Here is a 20,866-nt window from a genome sequence, read left to right on the forward strand (position 1 = left end):
GTATCGTTGGATGAGACTAGGCCCTTCAGGGTGAGGAGCATCTGTTGTACCCATTTCAATAGGAAGCAGCTTGTTTCATCTATAGGAAGAAACAGAACAGTGAGCTCCAACAGTATTGGGAAAGTGACAAATGTGTTGTTTTGGCTCTGTACTCCAGCACTATGAATTTGAAATGATACAATGACAAACTGTCAGCTTTAAATTTGAGGGTATTTTCATCCATATCGGTTGAACCGTTTAGAAATTACAGCATTCCTAAACCTAGTTCCCCCATTTTGGGGGACCAAAAGTATTGGGACAAATTCACTTATGTGTATTAAACTGGTACCAAAAATATTTGGTCCCATATTCACAGCACGCGTTGTCACAAAATGTGTCACTGTCCCCAATACTTTTGAAACTCAATGTATTAGCCTACACTACAAACAGGGCTTGTTTCATCTGAACGTGTGTTAAGAGGGAAGGTGAGGCAGTAAACTAACAGCCTACACTACAAACAGGGCTTGTTTCATCTAAACGTGTGTTAAGAGGGAAGGTGAGGCAGTAAACTAACAGCCTACACTACAAACAGGGCTTGTTTCATCTAAAAGAGGGAAGGTGAAGCGTAAACTAACAGTGGGCTTAAAACGAGGGAAGGTGAGGCAGTAAACTAACAGCCTACACTACAAACAGGGCTTGTTTCATCTAAACGTGTGTTAAGAGGGAAGGTGAAGCAGTAAACTAACAGCCTACACTACAAACAGGGCTTGTTTCATCTAAACGTGTGTTAAGAGGGAAGGTGAGGCGTAAACTAACAGCCTACACTACAAACAGGGCTTGTTAAGAGGGTTAAGAGGGAAGGTGAGGCAGTAAACTAACAGCCTACACTACAAACAGGGCTTGTTTCATCTAAACGTGTGTTAAGAGGGAAGGTGAGGCAGTAAACTAACAGCCTACACTACAAACAGGGCTTGTTTCATCTAAACGTGTGTTAAGAGGGAAGGTGAGGCAGTAAACTAACAGCCTACACTACAAACAGGGCTTGTTTCATCTAAACGTGTGTTAAGAGGGAAGGTGAGGCAGTAAACTAACAGCCTACACTACAAACAGGGCTTGTTTCATCTAAACGTGTGTTAAGAGGGAAGGTGAGGCAGTAAACTAACAGCCTACACTACAAACAGGGCTTGTTTCATCTAAACGTGTGTTAAGAGGGAAGGTGAGGCAGTAAACTAACAGCCTACACTACAAACAGGGCTTGTTTCATCTAAACAGGGCTAAACTAACAGCCTACACTACAAACAGGGCTTGTTTCATCTAAACGTGTGTTAAGAGGGAAGGTGAGGCAGTAAACTAACAGCCTACACTACAAACAGGGCTTGTTTCATCTAAACGTGTGTTAAGAGGGAAGGTGAGGCAGTAAACTAACAGCCTACACTACAAACAGGGCTTGTTTCATCTAAACGTGTGTTAAGAGGGAAGGTGAGGCAGTAAACTAACAGCCTTGTTTCATCTAAATACACAGCCTACACTACAAACAGGGCTTGTTTCATCTAAACGTGTGTTAAGAGGGAAGGTGAGGCAGTAAACTAACAGCCTACACTACAAACAGGGCTTGTTTCATCTAAACGTGTGTTAAGAGGGAAGGTGAGGCAGTAAACTAACAGCCTACACTACAAACAGGGCTTGTTTCATCTAAACGTGTGTTAAGAGGGAAGGTGAGGCAGTAAACTAACAGCCTACACTACAAACAGGGCTTGTTTCATCTAAACGTGTGTTAAGAGGGAAGGTGAGGCAGTAAACTAACAGCCTACACTACAAACAGGGCTTGTTTCATCTGAGGCGTGTGTTAAGAGGGAAGGTGAGGCAGTAAACTAACAGCCTACACTACAAACAGGGCTTGTTTCATCTAAACGTGTGTTAAGAGGGAAGGTGAGGCAGTAAACTAACAGCCTACACTACAAACAGGGCTTGTTTCATCTAAACGTGTGTTAAGAGGGAAGGTGAGGCAGTAAACTAACAGCCTACACTACAAACAGGGCTTGTTTCATCTAAACGTGTGTTAAGAGGGAAGGTGAGGCAGTAAACTAACAGCCTACACTACAAACAGGGCTTGTTTCATCTAAACGTGTGTTAAGAGGGAAGGTGAGGCAGTAAACTAACAGCCTACACTACAAACAGGGCTTGTTTCATCTAAACGTGTGTTAAGAGGGAAGGTGAAGCAGTAAACTAACAGCCTACACTACAAACAGGGCTTGTTTCATCTGAACGTGTGTTAAGAGGGAAGGTGAGGCAGTAAACTAACAGCCTACACTACAAACAGGGCTTGTTTCATCTAAACGTGTGTTAAGAGGAAGGTGAGGCAGTAAACTAACAGCCTACACTACAAACAGGGCTTGTTTCATCTAAACGTGTGTTAAGAGGAAGGTGAGGCAGTAAACTAACAGTCTAGTAAACTAACAGCCTACACTACAAACAGGGCTTGTTTCATCTAAACGTGTGTTAAGAGGGAAGGTGAGGCAGTAAACTAACAGCCTACACTACAAACAGGGCTTGTTTCATCTAAACGTGTGTTAAGAGGGAAGGTGAGGCAGTAAACTAACAGCCTACACTACAAACAGGGCTTGTTTCATCTAAACGTGTGTTAAGAGGGAAGGTGAGGCAGTAAACTAACAGCCTACACTACAAACAGGGCTTGTTTCATCTGAACGTGTGTTAAGAGGGAAGGTGAGGCAGTAAACTAACAGCCTACACTACAAACAGGGCTTGTTTCATCTAAACGTGTGTTAAGAGGGAAGGTGAAGCAGTAAACTAACAGTCTACACTACAAACAGGGCTTGTTTCATCTAAACGTGTGTTAAGAGGGAAGGTGAGGCAGTAAACTAACAGCCTACACTACAAACAGGGCTTGCTGTCTAAACAACAACTAGACCATCACAACAGGACACCCTTCACTCAGCCTCTAGCATCAGCTTCACAGTCAGGAGGTCAGTGTCCTGAGCTTCAGACCGACCGAGCAGACGGCATCCGCGGTCACACTCCCTCCTCTGGGACTAGCAGACTGCTGGGAGTGCCAAGCCTGACACAGCGATCAATGCACCAGGAAGTGACATCATAATGCCCCTGGGGAAGCTGAGGGTGTGTGTGTGTGTATGGGGGGGGGTGTAGTACTGCATGTCCCCCTTGTGGCACAGACTCCTCTTACAAGAGACACACACACACACACACACACCAGGAGGGGAAGCTGCTCTCTGTTCGGAGCCAGACACGGACCGGACTAAAACAAAACAATAGCATGAGTCTGATTCCAACAGCATATCCCATGGAGGACATCTTAAAAATAACCCCTACGCTAACACACTTCCTGCTGAAAGGAGTGCTGTGAGACACACACACACTAGCCTCCCGGTGCAGCTGCAGTCCACAGCTGGTGTGGCCTGGGCCGCTCTCTGCTTGCAGACAGGACTACCTTAGACTTGGACAAGCTTCCAGTCCCCTCGGTCTCTTCCCTCCCTCATGCTGCTTTAACAGGGCTGTAGATAACAGCTAGTGGCGGAGTGGAGCTCTGTGGTGGGGGGGGGGGATGATCAACTTCTGAGGGACAGGAAGAGGGAAGTTGGGGGATTTTCCAGCTACTCGGTTTGAGAGGTTACATATCTGAACCCTAAGTTTGTCAAGTAGGCTACACAACAGTGACACAACAAGAGAGGAATGGGAGGCAATGTGAGAAATGAAAAGGCTGTAATCTACAGTTGCATTGGGTGACTTGTTCTCATTAGCTACGTAGCAGTGGTACACAGACGGTGTTTCTGTTCAGTCAAAACAGCTGTAGCCGTTTGTTCTGCCTCGTTGGAGAACTAAACACTTCCTCTCTGAAGAGGAGTGACTCAACTAAGGCCACAGGTGTCAGGGGAGATAGGATGAGATAAGAGCAAAACTGTGGCTCTACACAGTAAGAGAGGCCTTTTCCAAGAGGTCCCACTGCAGCAAATACAAACACAGTACAATTACAGCCCAAGGAAGTGGCAACCAGAAGAGAAAAGCATCCTTGACAGACTTTTCTGTGGGGGGGGGCTCTTCACAATGTTACGAGGACTGTAATTTCAATAGGAAGCAGCTTGTTTCATCTATAGGAAGAAACAGAAGAGTGATCTCCAACAGTATTGGGAAAGTGATAAATGTGTTGTTTTGGCTCTGTACTCCAGCACTATGAATTTGAAATGATACAATGACAAACTGTCAGCTTTAAATTTGAGGGTATTTTCATCCCTATCGGTTGAACCGTTTAGAAATTACAGCATTCCTAAACCTAGTTCCCCCATTTTAGGGGACCAAAAGAGAAAAGCATCCTTGACAGACGTTTCTGTGGGGGGGCTCTTCACAATGTTACAAGGACAAAGACAGAGAGAAAAAGCACAACTCTTCTGTCCATCTCCACAGAAGAGCTAAACAGATGACAGGCCAGGCTGAATTACTTTGCCCGTGAAGCGCCCCTCAAATGATAAAACAAGTCCAGTGCTCCCAAGCCGTTGTATCTGACCCCCACTGGTGTCCCAAGTCAACATCCCATGTATCTGACCCCCACTGGTGCTCCCAAGTCAACATCCCATGTATCTGACCCCCACTGGTGTCCCAAGTCAACATCCCATGTATCTGACCCCCACTGGTGCTCCCAAGTCAACATCCCATGTATCTGACCCCCACTGGTGTCCCAAGTCAACATCCCATGTATCTGACCCCCACTGGTGCTCCCAAGTCAACATCCCATGTATCTGACCCCCACTGGTGTCTCAAGAAGAACAGAAGAATGCCCTAAAGAACAGCCAGAGAGGTGGAACCATGCCCTAAAGAACAGCCAGAGAGGTGGAACCATGCCCTAAAGAACAGCCAGAGGTGGAACCATTGGACATTTCCCAGAAAGGCTCATTTCGACAGCAACAGCCAGTCTATCACGACATGCAAAAGATCACCCTTCTTCTTGTCACCCTTCTTCACACCTGCTTCCTGGAGGTCTCAAATGGGGGAAAAGAACTAGGTTAGGCCAGCATTTGCAAAAAGACCTGTCCTATCAGTATCACAATGCATTCAGCCAAGACTGACTTCAAAGAATATCTTAAACCTTTACATGGAAGAGAAGGTTAAAGAATTGTGTTGCAAAATCCATGAATTTGAACTGAAAGATCATGATCTGTCAGAATATCGGTTTAATTATTTTCTGTTCATGTTTTGTATTAAAAAACAATTATTTAACTAGGCAAGTTAGTTAAGAACAAATTCTTATTTATAATGACGGCCTACCGAGAGGCCCAAACCCGGATGACGCTGGGCCAATTGTGCGCCGCCCTATAGGACTCCCAATCACGGATGGTTGTGATACAGCCTGGATTGGAACCAGGATATCTGTAGTGACGCCTCTAGCACTGAGATGCAGTGCAGTTTTCCATAGCTAACTGGGAAGTGGTAGGCAGCTGGAGGGGATCGTTCTCAAACAGGAGAAATGATGAGAGGAGAGAGATACACAGTGAAATGTGAGATCTACACCAATCACTACACAAAACACTGACTGCTAAGAATAAGCAGGCAGACTTCAGTGCAAACTTGCCTTGCAGCTGTTTATTATTCAAACATTAGATCAGGAGTGTCGAACTCAAAGTCATTTCCATGGGAGCCCAGAGTCTGCTGGTTTTTCCTTTCAATTAAGACCTAGACAACCAGGTGAGGGGAGATCCTTACTAAATAGTAACCTAATTTCATCAAGTACAAGGGAACAGCGAAAGCCCAGAGACACTCTGCACTCCGAGGAATGAGTTTGAAAAGTGCATTAAATGAACAACAAACTGTGTGGAGAATGAGGGGATGAGAGGGACACTGGATAAAGGCAGATAAATACTACATGAGGGAGACCGGTTTGAGGTCAGTACATACACCTTTATTGGCCACAAATAGGCTATTGTTGACAAAGAGTGAGGAAGAATTCTGAAAGACTGATAAAACAGAGAGATGAGGAAGCGTCCATCTTTAGTGATACTCTCTGGCATCACACACACAGTTCTCCAAAAACACAAACCTTTCCATCATCGCTGTGGCTTCAGGTCTCTTCCTCCATGTCATCACTGGCCTCTGAAGTAGTGAATTCAGAAGGGACACAAATCACATCATCATACAAAGCTTCATAGCCTTCACTGTGACGTTGTGATTCACCCCCCCCCTACCCTTCACTGCGACATTGTGATTCACCTCCCTCTATCCTTCACTGTGAAGTTGTGATTCACCTCCCTCTATCCTTCACTGTGAAGTTGTGATTCACCCCCCTCTATCCTTCACTGTGAAGTTGTGATTCACCCCCCTCTACCCTTCACTGTGAAGTTGTGATTCACCCCCCTCTACCCTTCACTGTGAAGTTGTGATTCACCCCCCTCTACCCTTCACTGTGAAGTTGTGATTCACCCCCTCTATCCTTCACTGTGAAGTTGTGATTCACCCCCTCTACCCTTCACTGCGACGTTGTGGTTCACCCCCCTACCCTTCACTGCGACATTGTGATTCACCCCCTCTATCCTTCACTGTGACGTTGTGGTTCACCCCCTCTATCCTTCACTGTAACGTTGTGGTTCACCCCCCTCTATCCTTCACTGTGACGTTGTGGTTCACCCCCTCTATCCTTCACTGTGACGTTGTGATTCACTCCCCTCTACCCTTCACTGTGACGTTGTGGTTCACCCCCCTCTCCCCTTCACTGTAACTGCATGGGCACACAGGACATGGCCAATAACTGGAATAAATTCCACTGCCATGCAGCCACTTGTGCCCTCTATTCCCAGCCTAGGGGCAGACACTGGGCAGCCTCTCTAATCTGCATTGTCTACCACACAAATCCACTCCCCACTGGGCCCCAGTAAATAATAACTGTATATGAATCCAGTCTCCACTGGGCCCCAGTAAGTAATAACTGTATATGAATCCAGTCTACACTGGGCCCCAGTAAATAATAACTGTATATGAATCCGGTCTCCACTGGGCCCCAGTAAATAATAACTGTATATGAATCCAGTCTCCACTGGGCCCCAGTAAATAATAACTGTATATGAATCCAGTCCCCACTGGGCCCCAGTAAATAATAACTGTATATGAATCCAGTCTCCACTGGGCCCCAGTAAATAATAACTGTATATGAATCCAGTCCCCAATGGGCCCCAGTAAGTAATAACTGTATATGAATCCAGTTCCCACTGGGCCCCAGTAAGTAATAACTGTATATGAATCCAGTCCCCACTGGACCCCAGTAAGTAATAACTGTATATGAATCCAGTCCCCACTGGGCCCCAGTAAGTAATAACTGTATATGAATCCAGTCCCCACTGGGCCCCAGTAAGTAATAACTGTATATGAATCCAGTCCCCACTGGGCCCCAGTAAATAATAACTGTATATGAATCCAGTCTCCACTGGGCCCCAGTAAATAATAACTGTATATGAATCCAGTCCCCACTGGGCCCCAGTAAGTAATAACTGTATATGAATCCAGTCTCCACTGGGCCCCAGTAAGTAATAACTGTATATGAATCCAGTCTCCACTGGGCCCCAGTAAGTAATAACTGTATATGAATCCAGTCCCCACTGGGCCCCAGTAAATAATAACTGTATATGAATCCAGTCTCCACTGGGCCCCAGTAAATAATAACTGTATATGAATCCAGTCCCCACTGGGCCCCAGTAAGTAATAACTGTATATGAATCCAGTCTCCACTGGGCCCCAGTAAGTAATAACTGTATATGAATCCAGTCTCCACTGGGCCCCAGTAAGTAATAACTGTATATGAATCCAGTCCCCACTGGGCCCCAGTAAATAATAACTGTATATGAATCCAGTTTCCACTGGGCCCCGGTAAGTAATAACTGTATATGAATCCAGTCTCCACTGGGCCCCAGTAAGTAATAACTGTATATGAATCCAGTCCCCACTGGGCCCCAGTAAATAATAACTGTATATGAATCCAGTCTCCACTGGGCCCCAGTAAATAATAACTGTATATGAATCCAGTCCCCACTGGACCCCAGTAAGTAATAACTGTATATGAATCCAGTCTCCACTGGGCCCCAGTAAGTAATAACTGTATATGAATCCAGTCCCCACTGGGCCCCAGTAAGTAATAACTGTATATGAATCCAGTCCCCACTGGGCCCCAGTAAATAATAACTGTATGTGAATCCAGTCCCCACTGGGCCCCAGTAAGTAATAACTGTATATGAATCCAGTCTCCACTGGGCCCCAGTAAGTAATAACTGTATATGAATCCAGTCTCCACTGGGCCCCAGTAAATAATAACTGTATATGAATCCAGTCCCCACTGGGCCAGTCCCTGTAGTAAGTAATAACTGTATATGAATCCAGTCTCCACTGGGCCCCAGTAAATAATAACTGTATATGAATCCAGTCTCCACTGGGCCCCAGTAAATAATAACTGTATATGAATCCAGTCTCCACTGGGCCCCAGTAAATAATAACTGTATATGAATCCAGTCTCCACTGGGCCCCAGTAAATAATAACTGTATATGAATCCAGTCTCCACTGGGCCCCAGTAAGTAATAACTGTATATGAATCCAGTCTCCACTGGGCCCGAGTAAGTAATAACTGTATATGAATCCAGTCTCCACTGGGCCCCAGTAAGTAATAACTGTATATGAATCCAGTCTCCACTGGGCCACAGTAAATAATAACTGTATATGAATCCAGTCTCCACTGTGCCCCAGTAAGTAATAACTGTATATGAATCCAGTCTCCACTGGGCCCCAGTAAGTAATAACTGTATATGAATCCAGTCTCCACTGGGCCCCAGTAAGTAATAACTAAATCTGTCTCCACTGGGCCATAATAACTGTAATGAATCCAGTCTCCACTGGGCCACAGTAAATAATAACTGTATATGAATCCAGTCTCCACTGTCTAACTGTATATGAATCCACTGGGCCCCAGTAAATAATAACTGTATATGAATCCAGTCTCCACTGGGCCCCAGTAAGTAATAACTGTATATGAATCCAGTCTCCACTGGGCCCCAGTAAGTAATAACTGTATATGAATCCAGTCCCCACTGGGCCCCAGGAAATAATAACTGTATATGAATCCAGTCTCCACTGGGCCCCAGTAAGTAATAACTGTATATGAATCCAGTCTCCACTGGGCCCCAGGAAATAATAACTGTATATGAATCCAGTCTCCACTGGGCCCCAGTAAGTAATAACTGTATATGAATCCAGTCTCCACTGGGCCCCAGTAAGTAATAACTGTATATGAATCCAGTCCCCACTGGGCCCCAGTAAGTAATAACTGTATATGAATCCAGTCTCCACTGGGCCCCAGTAAGTAATAACTGTATATGAATCCAGTCTCCACTGGGCCCCAGTAAGTAATAACTGTATATGAATCCAGTCTCCACTGGGCCCCAGTAAGTAATAACTGTATATGCATTGTCCTGTTTACCCAGTTTCTTAATCCCTGTAAACAGTCTAGACAGTGGAACCTCTTTAGCATATGGACCCCCATATGCCCTCCTCCCTCACTACTAGGCTGCTAGCTGGGGCTTGTTCACCCACCAAGGCACCACTCCAGGGCTCCTTTCTAATCAAATCTAAAGAGATCAGCGGTCTGGCGTGAAAAGCCCTGGCTCGAAGTCCAATTGAAACGGTCTGTTCAATACAACTTGGACCCTGAGGAAGTGGGCACTTCGGAGAGACTTAATGGTCCTCAAAATGTAAATGCCTTCCATGTCAGCAGGAGGGGATGAAGCCTGTGTGAGAGGAAGGAGTCATACTGGTTTGATGGGGAAGGAACGAGCCTTACCCATAAAAATACATGGGTCACAGACTGTCTGAAACTCAAAAATTGTGGGTTGACTGTACGTGTGTGTCTGTTGTGGTTGCTGATGCATCCTGAGTAGCATCCAGCTAACAAACTCATGGATGGCTGATGACTGCATCTCCCTAATGGCGCCCTGGAGGCAGGCAGTGTGTGTGTGTGTGTGTGTGTGTTTTCCCAGCTCCTGGATGAGAGAAAGCGATGACAGCGAGAGCAGCGGGCAGGATAAATTGAGCCACACAGCCACTCATAGGTGACTTTACCTCAGCACTGTCCAATGAGAAGGCCCCTGAGACTGTGCTCTGCATCATAGGGGGAGGAGGGAAAAGCTAAGCCAGCTGCTACACAACAAGAAAGAGAGAGCTTTTATCTCCATGTCCTGCTGTTCATCTAACACACACTATTGTTAGCCTCTACAGATGATTTGACCTTTTCCTACAGATTATTATCCCTTCAAGCACTGGCCTTTATCAGCCTCATCTCTCCCATCTTTGTCCCATTCCTCTTATCTGTCCTCTCCTTTATTAGCCTAGGATCTGGTCATAGGTTAGATTGGAGGACTGCAGCGTGCCGCCCGGTCCGCCCAGTGAGGGGGGTCCAGGTGGTTAACCCACTGTGGGGAGCTGTTGTAATACTGATCCACTGATCACAGTGAGGCTCTGGTTTGTTTCACACCAGGTTACACTAAAGGAGGGATTCCACAGCGAGGTAGACACACAGGTTGCTGAAGAGATCTGATAGCCTATGCATGGAGACATGAAGCACCATGTGAACTGTAGACTACATAACATGTGTAAACAACAACCTCCAGAGATCAGGTTACCTGCCTGCTAGGGCTGGGAAATGCCAGGGACCTCACGATACCATATTATCACCATACTTAGGTGCCGATATGTTATGTGATTCTCATGATTCTTATATGTATTGCGTTTCTCAATGTATTGCGATTTGATACTGTGATTTTTATTGCGATTTCGATGTTCCAAACATGTTGCTCACCATATGTCTGCTGCAGAGGGACGAGGGAGAGACATGAGAACTGCTTTTGATCAGTCGGGGAAATAAAAGTGCTGAAAACATGTCTTACTATTTAAAAAGAAGATGAGAACAAACTATGAAACTATGAAGGAAACATACTGGAGTTTTAGTGCAGGTACAGCCAAGTAGAGCAAAAATAATATTGTCATATTGTCAAAACAGTACAATATTTTGTCAGAAGTAATATCCCGATATACAGGTGAATGAAGGTGAAATCTATAAATCCCTTATTGATTTCACCAGTTAAATCCACTTCAATCAGTGTAGGTGAAGGGGAGAAGACGGGTTAAAGAAGGATTTTTAAGCCTTGGGACAATTGAGACACAGATTGTGTGTGTGTGTGCCATTCAGAAGGTGAATGGGCAAGACAAAAGATTTAAGTGGTATGGAGGTAGGTGCCAGGTGCACCGGTTTGTGTCAAGAACTGCAACGCTGCTGGGGTTTTCCACACTCAACAGTTTCCCGTGTGTATCAAGTATGGTTCACCACTCAAAGGACATCCAGCCAACTTGACAACTGTGGGAAGCATTGGAGTCAACATTGGCCAGCATCCCTGTGGAACGCTTTCGACACCTTGTAGAGTCCAGGCCCTGAGGAACTGAGGCAGTTATGAAGGGAAAAGGGGTGTTCCTAATGTTTTGTACACTCAGGGGTAGTGGGGAGGCCAGAGATCATGTTCCCTGTCTGCTTGGTGGGGAGGCCAGAGATCATGTTCCCTGCCTGGTGGGGAGGCCAGAGATCATGTTCCCTGTCTGCCTGGTGGGGAGGCCAGAGATCATGTTCCCTGTCTGCCTGGTGGGGAGGCCAGAGATCATGTTCCCTGTCTGCCTGGTGGAGAGGCCAGAGATCATGTTCCCTGTCTGCCTGGTGGAGAGGCCAGAGATCATGTTCCCTGTCTGCCTGGTGGGGAGGCCAGAGATCATGTTCCCTGTCTGCCTGGTGTGGAGGCCAGAGATCATGTTCCCTGTCTGCCTGGTGGGGAGGCCAGAGATCATGTTCCCTGTCTGCCTGGTGGGGAGGCCAGAGATCATGTTCCCTGTCTGCCTGGTGGGGAGGCCAGAGATCATGTTCCCTGTCTGCCTGGTGGGGAGGCCAGAGATCATGTTCCCTGTCTGCCTGGTGGGGAGGCCAGAGATCATGTTCCCTGTCTGCCTGGTGGGGAGGCCAGAGATCATGTCACCTGTCTGCCTGGTGGGGAGGCCAGAGATCATGTTCCTTGTCTGTCTGGTGGGGAGGTCAGAGATGATCATGTTACCCGTCTGCCTGGTGGGGAGGCCAGAGATGATCATGTTACCTGTCTGCCTGGTGGGGAGGCCAGAGATAATGTTACCTGTCTGCCTGGTGAGGAGGCCAGAGATCGTGTTACCTGTCTGCCTGGTGGGGAGGCCAGAGATAATGTTACCTGTCTGCCTGGTGGGGAGGCCAGAGATCATGTTACCTGTCTGTCTGGTGAGGAGCATAAATGTGAAGGAATCTCAGCATGTGTCAGAAGCATGTTAGCATCAACCATGTCACAAACAGGACCTTTGCTTCGTGGTAACAATCATCTCTAGCGACCTCAATGCATAGACTGAGGTAGGAAACGCAGTCTGACATTTATGGAGTACAAACTACAAAGTCCTTTCCTTACCGATGATGGCATCCTGATGATTCATTGATTGATCATTCTAAAGAGTAGCCATAATGTTTCTGTATGACAAAGACCATGATGCTGACTAACTGAGAACATTACTGAACCAGCCACTTGGTGCCAACAGAACAATGCAAAACTGGTCAGCAAAAACAAAAAAACGATTATTTTACTGGGAAACAGAACATTGTGTCAGTTCCTTCCTCACCTCAGCAGTCAGAATGTGGGGGAGAGCAGTGTGATGTTGTGCTGTACTGCTGTCTGGGGATGGATGTGATATAGCAGGAACAAATGCAGCAGAATACAGAGATCAGGGTACGCGGAGTCTGAAATGACACATTTTACATTTACATTTTAGTCATTTAGCAGACGCTCTTATCAGGAGTGATTGGGGTTAAGTGCCTTGCTCAAGGGCACATTGATACATTTTTCACCTTGTCTGCTCCGGGATTTGAACCAGCAACCTTTCCCTTACTGGCCCAACACTCTTAACAGCTAGGCTACCTGCCTGCCGCCGCCGACACCCTATTCACTATATTGTGCACTACGTTTGACCAGTGTCCCTGATCAAACGTAGTGCACGAATATGGAGAAAATAGGGTGTCCGTGACATTAGCATCATTCAGCAGTACAACTCTGTAAAAACCTGCACATACACACACACCATGGTTGCATAACGGACTAAAAACCCTTTAAAAGGCACCCCCCACTTATTATTACAGCCAGGACATCAGTCAGCCAGGACATCAGTCAGCCAGGACATCAGTCAGCCAGGACATCAGTCAGCCATCGCAGGCATTACATAACTGCTCTTTTGTTCGGTGTGCAATCTCATCCTCTTTTCCTCTCCCTCACAGCCCTATCTCTCCCTCACAGCCCCATCTCTCCCTCACAGCCCCATCTCTCCCTCACAGCCCCATCTCTCCCTCACAGCCCCATCTCTCCCTCACAGCCCCATCTCTCCCTCACAGCCCCATCTCTCCCTCACAGCCCCATCTCTCCCTCACAGCCCCATCTCTCCCTCACAGCCCCATCTCTCCCTCACAGCCCCATCTCTCCCTCACTCTTCCTCCCGTATCGCTCTCTCTGGATCACTGTTTCTTTCTGTCTCTTCCCTCTCCCTCAATTCCTTTCCGTTTCTCTCCACCTCCCTCCCATCACTCTCTCTCTCCCTAGATATCAGTCATTCTGTCAGGAGTGACAGTTGTCCTGGCTGGGTTTGAAAGATAAAGGAAGTGTGACGTAGCAGTTTTCAGAGTGGATTTGCCATCTGTCAGACAAGTGTTCGGTGAGATGTCATTCAAGGATCCTGAAAACGACAGCCAGGCTCTAATCCCAACCAACCTGATCTACAATCCAACCACATGTTTACAAACATGATGCTGGTTTCTCCATCAGAAGAGCATTTGGTCATCTGACATGTTTAGAGAACTAGAATCTCTGTCAGAATGTTCCAGGCTACTGTGACAGAGCTAGCCTTCTCTAAGATAATTCAAATATATAATAGAATCAGAACACATGCTACAGTGCACACATGGCCGACAACATTTGGTAAACAAAACACGCATACATGGTAACAACTGGACTTAATAAAACATCCAGGAGAAAAGCAACCGGTGTCCCATCTCAGAACATATGATACAGCCCTAAATCATATCAAAGTGTATAGGTGAAATGGGCCGAACACAACCGGTGTCCCATCTCAGAACATATGATACAGCCCTAAATCATATCAAAGTGTATAGGTGAAATGGGCAGCCCATCTCAGAACATATGATACAGCCCTAAATCATATCAAAGTGTATAGGTGAAATGGGCCAAACACAACCGATGTCCCATCTCAGAACATATGATACAGCCCTAAATCATATCAAAGTGTATAGGTGAAATGGGCCGAACACAACAGGTGTCCCATCTCAGAACATATGATACAGCCCTAAATCATATCAAAGTGTATAGGTGAAATGGGCCGAAAACAACAGGTGTAGACTTTACAGTCTGCATTGTTTGCTGTTTGGGGTTTTAGGCTGGGTTTCTGTACAGCACTTTGAGATATCAGCTGATGTACGAAGGGCTATATAAATAAATTTGATTTGATTTGATTTGATTTACAGTGAAATGCTTACGTACGGGCCCTTCCCAACCAGTTAGTTTCATGGTATTTCTGGAGTATTGGCGGAGCCCCAGACCAATAGTGGTCCTGACTGAGCTTGTTCAAACCAGTCCTCAGCTCCTACTACTGACCATCAAGCCAGGTGAGAAGAACAGCCGCTCAACCCACACACTCCAATCAGTACCATTAACCTGGCCAATGTTGATCCCCAGTGCCAACAGCACTCGAGGACCAAATAAATCTCCCCCTGCCCAAACCACACTCCGCTTCTCAGTTCCTCCATTCAGGAGGCCCACTCCAGCCAGTTCCGTTGTACCTCTGACAGGACAGGTCCAGGTACTAGAGAGCAAGTCCCGGCAGGTAGCCACCCTCCCCTCACTGTGTCCAGAGGGTACATGTAGGACACATAGTTAGTGATGTCGGTGGGATAACCCTAGCCTCAGTCAGTCACACACCCACACACTCACCACAAACACCTTTTGTTGTTAACAGCTATGTTACCTCAATGTGTGACACTTTCCGCTTGCTCTTCTTTGCTGCTGGCTCCAACATCAGTGGAAAGTGGGTCAACAACACCTGGCTGTCTGGCAAGTCCTCCCTAACTCCCCACCTCCCTACCCTACCTACCTCCCCACCTCCCTACCCTACCTACCCTACCTACCTCCCTAACTCCCCACCTCCCTACCCTACCTACCTCCCTAACTCCCCACCTCCCTACCCTACCTACCTCCCTAACTCCCCACCCTACCTACCTCCCCACCTACCCTACCTAACTCCCCACCTCCCTACCCTACCTACCTCCCCAACTCCCCTACCTCCCCACCCTACCTACCCCCCCACCTCCCTACCCTACCTACCTCCCCACCCTACCTAACTCCCCACCTCCCTACCCTACCTACCCTACCTACCTCCCCACCTCCCTACCTCCCTACCCTACCTCCCTAACTACCTCCCTACCCTACCTACCCACCTCCCTAACTCCCCACCTACCTCCCTACCCTACCTACCTCCCCACCTCCCTACCCTACCTACCGCACAGCACCCATTTATATGCAAATTAACAGTCTATACAGTGAATGAGAGAAGCCGGTTGCCATTCTCACAGACAACAACAATACTAGGCCTTGACTACAATACTGCTGGACATTTCATCCGTCAATCAATAGAGTAAAATGCAGTAGCCATGAGTCGCGATATGATGACGCCATTATAACAGGACAATGTATTAACAAGGGGTCATGAGATAATGCATGTCACTCCTTCTAGTACATAGTGGTGACCCAACATCTGCCCAGCTGTGTGAGAAGTTTGAAAAGCAGATCGTCTGAGCTTCCCCTCATGTAGTTCTGCATGCAAGTTATTCAAATGAGAAGCTACTGATTGTTATGTGAGTGTCATACAGCTGGGCTAAGTGCTTGTTGAAACGGCTCAATAGAGAAATCAATTGTTGATTGACAATCAGGGAACCAAGGCCTATACATTCATTCATTCATTCATACAACATAGCAGCTCTGCCATGATGTAACCATGTTAAAATGATACAACACTCCGACACCACAGCAGTAAACAGATTAGAGAGGATTAGAGAGTGCAGAGCATGTTATGGTGATGTACCGATGTCACCTGTAGCGACGGCTACATGCAACCCTACTGCCTTACCTTCAATGGCGATGACATGTTCTCGAATCTGATTCTGCAGGATGGGCTCTTCCACGCGCTCCAGCAGTTCATATATGGAGTAGATGTTTGGATGGACGGATTCGAACCTCTGGATCTCAGACCGAATGGCAGCCGAGTTTGCAAGGTGCTGCTGATAGTTCATTTTGCGCGTCGTTTCTGTTCTTGCCCTTTCACGACTGGTAACGAGTTGACTGGTCTGGTCAAATGGTGTGGTCCTCAGCACAATATTGTGGGTGAGGCACGCCAAATAATTTGTCGATAGCTAGTTACTTGATTCAAACTGCAAATATGGCTTGAAATGAAACAGCAGTTACTTGTCAGTGAGTCCATGTAGCTAGCTGGTTATCAGTGAGTCCAAACAACCGACCCGGGCTCTCCTGATTCGAAATCCTGGAGGAGTGACAGTAGTAGTCGGCTGAGCAACGCTTCCCCATAATCTTGCTCCGTCCCTCACGGAGTGTGGAAGTAAAAATCCTATTCACGAATATTAGCGTGTGTATGAATAGTAGCAATCCAGCAAACAGGTAAGTACTGTACTGCAGTCATGTCATAACTCTCAAACGCTGGAAAGGTTTGAAAACGCTTGCTAAATAGGCCCTTTGGCATTTGCTAACTCGGTAGCTAGCAGTAGCTAACGTCCAAGCCGGGGACAAAACTCTGAATTTCTCAAACCCCTATCATTCTCTCCTTAGACCGAACAATCTGTTTGAGCTTTTCTTCACAAACATGCAAATAAACCAATGTAGTTATGTACCCAGACAAACCTGCCAAAAGCAATCTACATAACTAGCTAAATAGTTACTAATCGTGGCTGGATGTGTGTTCTGCGCAGCCAAGTCCTCGTTCGTTGTTTTGTTTAGCGTGCAAAAGCAGGCGCAAAACTCCCCCCACAGTCCGGATTTGGTCCAAACACTGGGCGCATGCAGTTGCCGAAAATTCCAAGACACAATACAAATGTGGCTACTTATTGCGATGAGAGCAATATATATTTTACAGATTGCTCTAGTTGATCGGCAAACATAGGTGCTTTCCCCTTCCTCTTGGGTAGAAATCCATCCCGTCTGTATCATTGGACGTCATTCCCTGAACGTTTCCTACTGGAAAACGTCTGCTGCAACCCATAGACTTAGATAGACATCGCATCATTGTATCTGTCATATTATGGCATCTGTGAGAGCACAGGCAGAGCCATTGCGTTCATCTCTATTTCGAAGTAGTTCATTTTCTTATTCTACTACTTCTATGAGTTGGCAAACAAACTGAACGGGTGCATACTGCCACCTGGAGTGTGTTGTTTTAACAGGTATAAAGTCAGCAATTTATTGCCACCTGCATTTATGGAATGTTTTCACGGGGTATAATTCATCGGCTGATCCCTCCTGGTGACCTGGATTAACACATAGGAAGTCCCACCCAGTTGACTTCTTTAAAATTGTGAAAGTCCTCAATGGCAATGCCCATGCTAAAATAGGCATTTGGGCACGATAGTTCATTTGGGCACTAGAGTTTTCAATCTGTCTCTATGGCGGAAACCATATAACGTATTGGCTGGTTCAGAGGCGTCGCGTTCTTGAATGTACTTATTGCGCAGAGGCTGCGCATCTGTTTCTCGGCATTTGAAGAATGTTCACTCACATGTACAGTATATGCCAATATATAACATTAATTTAGCCATATATATGGAGCTCTAAGGTATTCATATTTCAGAAGAGATACATGTGGCTTGCAAATTAGTGCAATATAGCGTAGCATCTGCATAAACAAGCAAAGATCATACATGATTACACTAAAAACTAAAACATGTTTTGCTATATTTTATTGATTGATTTTAAATGTTAAATATTTACATATTTCCTTTGATTAATTGACTTATTTATACACAACCTCGTTATCAGAAAGATAATACTCCTTAGTTTCACCATAGAAATATTGATCCCATCTATGAAAATCTAGAAACAGTACAGAGACCTTGAGTCAATTGATATCTTAGTTCAATGCCACTCACTCATCCCAGAGGCTGCCTCCTCATGTATATTTACATAGGATATATCCAACATTTCAGATTCCTGACATGAAAAGTTCAGCGGTCCTCTTCAATCTGTCCACCCGGCCACTGCTTCCCCATCCACCATTAAGTAATGGACGATGCCAGCTCTCTTCTTCCCACTGCTCAGAGCCTTGATGCAGCATTCATGGTCTGCCACCGTGAAGTGTGTCTCTGTTCCGTCATCCACAAACTCTCCCTATAGCCGACAATAAGAGACGGTACATGAATATCCATAAAGGACTGGGATGACTAAAGTATGGACCAAAACATTAGTGAATCATGTTAAACCAGAACCTTGGCCTATGCAACATACATGGACACAATAACTTCACATTCAATTCCATATGAGGTTGAAAAAGTACCTCAGTCTCCATTTTCTGCCCATTGAACCATACATCCATTGTGTCCTTTTCTGTTGAAAACATACAGTAGTAATTTAGTATATTATTAGTATTGCTTGCATCATATTTTTCACCATAGGCCTACAGGACAGAAGCACCATGCAGTGCATTGGAATGATTGCTAGTGATTTACCAGTGTGCATTACACATCCACAAGAGCATCATAACATCACATAGTGCAGAGTTCCCTGCTTTGTTTATTCATGTCACATGGAGCTTTCTGCTATAGGCTACAAAGGACAGTGTCCCTTCCAATCAGGTTGCTCGCATGGCTTAAAATAGCCAACCCAAAAGTGTTCCCCTAAATAGATTATACTCCTCAGAACAGCGCTGACCTGCATGTTGCCTTACACACAGCCAACTATGTTTTTATAGACTTTTTAGAATAGACAGTGTAGCTGGAATTGACACTGAAATATTGCTCAATGCTCATAGGGAAGAACATGCTTTTTTGTTTTTTGAGCCTTACCAAGGACAATCCTGCAGTCAACACCATCCACTTGCAGCACCCACGTCTTAGTGACTTTGGATCTGTTATCTATGAACTTCTGGAGACTCTTGCCATCAATCTCCAAGGTGTACTCGTAGGTAAAGCCACTGATAGCCTCAATGTTTACTGTTGCTTTGGTTTCCATGCCTCCCACTGTGAAGGTCTCCTTTCCAACCAGTTTGAACATCCAATCTCTTCTGAGCACCTCCTGAGGAAGACAGCAAATCAGACAGCCATAGGCCTTCTGTACATAGCTCTGACTACTCAATAACACCTTAGAGATTTTAAGAAGGAATATGTTTCAGGGCCTACGTACCTGTCTGTTGATCCAAACAACCCTCTTCCCTGTCGCCGTGCCATGTTCAAACTCAATCCTGTAAACCCCATCGCTTAACGCCACCTCCCAGATACCAACAACATCTCCGGCCATCATCTTGACTGACCTTGCAGGGGTATAAAGCCTGTAGGCCTAACTGGAAATGATTATATATGTCCCATCGACGCTATCCTCGTTTCAAACCAAGGTTGTAGTTCAAATCTCATCCTATAGGCCGTTATTAAGCAATGTTAGCCCGTGTGTCCATCAAACTGTCCTGGATCTGCTCTGCTCTGCTCTGCCTGCTCAGCAACAAGTGCAAACTGCAATACTGTAAGAGGCTTATTGCTGCAAGACCTCTTTCAATCCAATTACTGCCAGAGGTCATTTGTATGTGAGACTTCTACAGTGAATGACTATACCTTCTTGAGCCAGGCCTAGGTGATGCCTATACCTTCTTTAGACAGGCCTAGGTGATTCCTATACCTTCTTTAGACAGTCCTAGGTTAAATAAATCACACACACAATTAGCAAACTAATCAACAAATGAATCACACATTTGTGATCAAACATACAGTATAAAGAAAGCGTCTTTATTAAGGATCTTTCTAGCGTCTTTTTCAAGCATCTTCGGGTCTTTGAAAAGCGATATAATAATCCCATGGTTTATTATTAACATTAGTAATATAAAGAGCCTAGAGGTAAGCAGTTTAGAAGCTTAAATGTAGTTTATAAATCTGAAATAAATAGCTATAACCCATTGGTTGAATTTGGAGCGTGACAAATAGTGAGTTTATATATGATTGCACTGTTATTGACTGTTACGGTTATTATTGACAGTGCGGTCATTCGTTGGTATGTTGACCAAGGTATTCAGACGATCACAGAAGAGCGAGCATGACTCGACCTTCGCCTCTCCTGAGCCCGTTGAGACAAGATCGCAATTGGATATCACGAAATTGTGAAGAAAAATGGTGTAAAATTACAACAACGAAAACAAATAAAAACTAAGAACATACTTTGTGGCAAAGCCTGCCAGTAGATGGCATAAATCTACCCTGTCTAGTTTCCCTTAATAAAACTTCCTAACTTCCCAAAACTTTAGTTTACTGGCTATTAAAACAACAATAATCAAGTGTTCTTGTAAAAATCTATATGAATACAATTCCACTCCCATCATGTATTTTTATTGACATTATGCTAATAAAATATAAAATAGTTGGGCCTACCATATCTGATTATTTTAACCTTAAACTACATCCATGGCAACTTATGGATATAGGCTGCATTGGTAATACATAAATAAATGCAGCCACAT

At 45.5% G+C, this 20,866-nt stretch overlaps 2 protein-coding genes across 3 annotated transcripts in view; both read right to left on the minus strand.

The window, feature by feature from the left end:
* The window catches only part of agap1 (ArfGAP with GTPase domain, ankyrin repeat and PH domain 1), a 297,905-nt gene extending 280,506 nt beyond the window's left edge, over positions 1–17,399 (minus strand). For both annotated transcript variants that reach the window (XM_065023309.1, XM_065023307.1), the window contains exon 1: positions 16,274–17,399. In XM_065023309.1, coding sequence (XP_064879381.1) covers positions 16,274–16,436 — 163 coding nt within the window. In that variant the 5' untranslated portion in view covers positions 16,437–17,399. The remainder of the gene's footprint in view (positions 1–16,273) is intronic.
* A 693-nt stretch (positions 17,400–18,092) lies between these two features.
* Positions 18,093–19,883, minus strand: faimb (Fas apoptotic inhibitory molecule b). The gene is made up of 4 exons (XM_029645118.2): positions 19,549–19,883; positions 19,212–19,440; positions 18,704–18,753; positions 18,093–18,537 (listed from the first exon to the last, which is right to left on the minus strand). Exons 1-4 carry the CDS (start codon positions 19,663–19,665, stop codon positions 18,388–18,390), a joined length of 546 nt encoding a protein of 181 aa, XP_029500978.2. The 5' UTR covers positions 19,666–19,883; the 3' UTR covers positions 18,093–18,387.
* Between the last annotated feature and the right edge of the window lie 983 nt (positions 19,884–20,866).

Source organism: Oncorhynchus nerka, linkage group LG2, assembly GCF_034236695.1.
Source record: "Oncorhynchus nerka isolate Pitt River linkage group LG2, Oner_Uvic_2.0, whole genome shotgun sequence".
Classification (NCBI taxonomy): Eukaryota; Metazoa; Chordata; class Actinopteri; order Salmoniformes; family Salmonidae; genus Oncorhynchus; species Oncorhynchus nerka.

Coding starts and splice junctions, on each gene's coding strand:
- faimb (XM_029645118.2), bottom strand. CDS start 19,665: ATGATGGCCGGAGATGTTGTTGGTATCTGGGAGGTGGCGTTAAGCGAT. Junction 19,441..19,548: donor TTGTTTGGATCAACAGACAG/GTACGTAGGCCC, acceptor TGTCTTCCTCAG/GAGGTGCTCAGAAGAGATTG. Junction 18,538..18,703: donor GGCAGAAAATGGAGACTGAG/GTACTTTTTCAA, acceptor TGTCGGCTATAG/GGAGAGTTTGTGGATGACGG.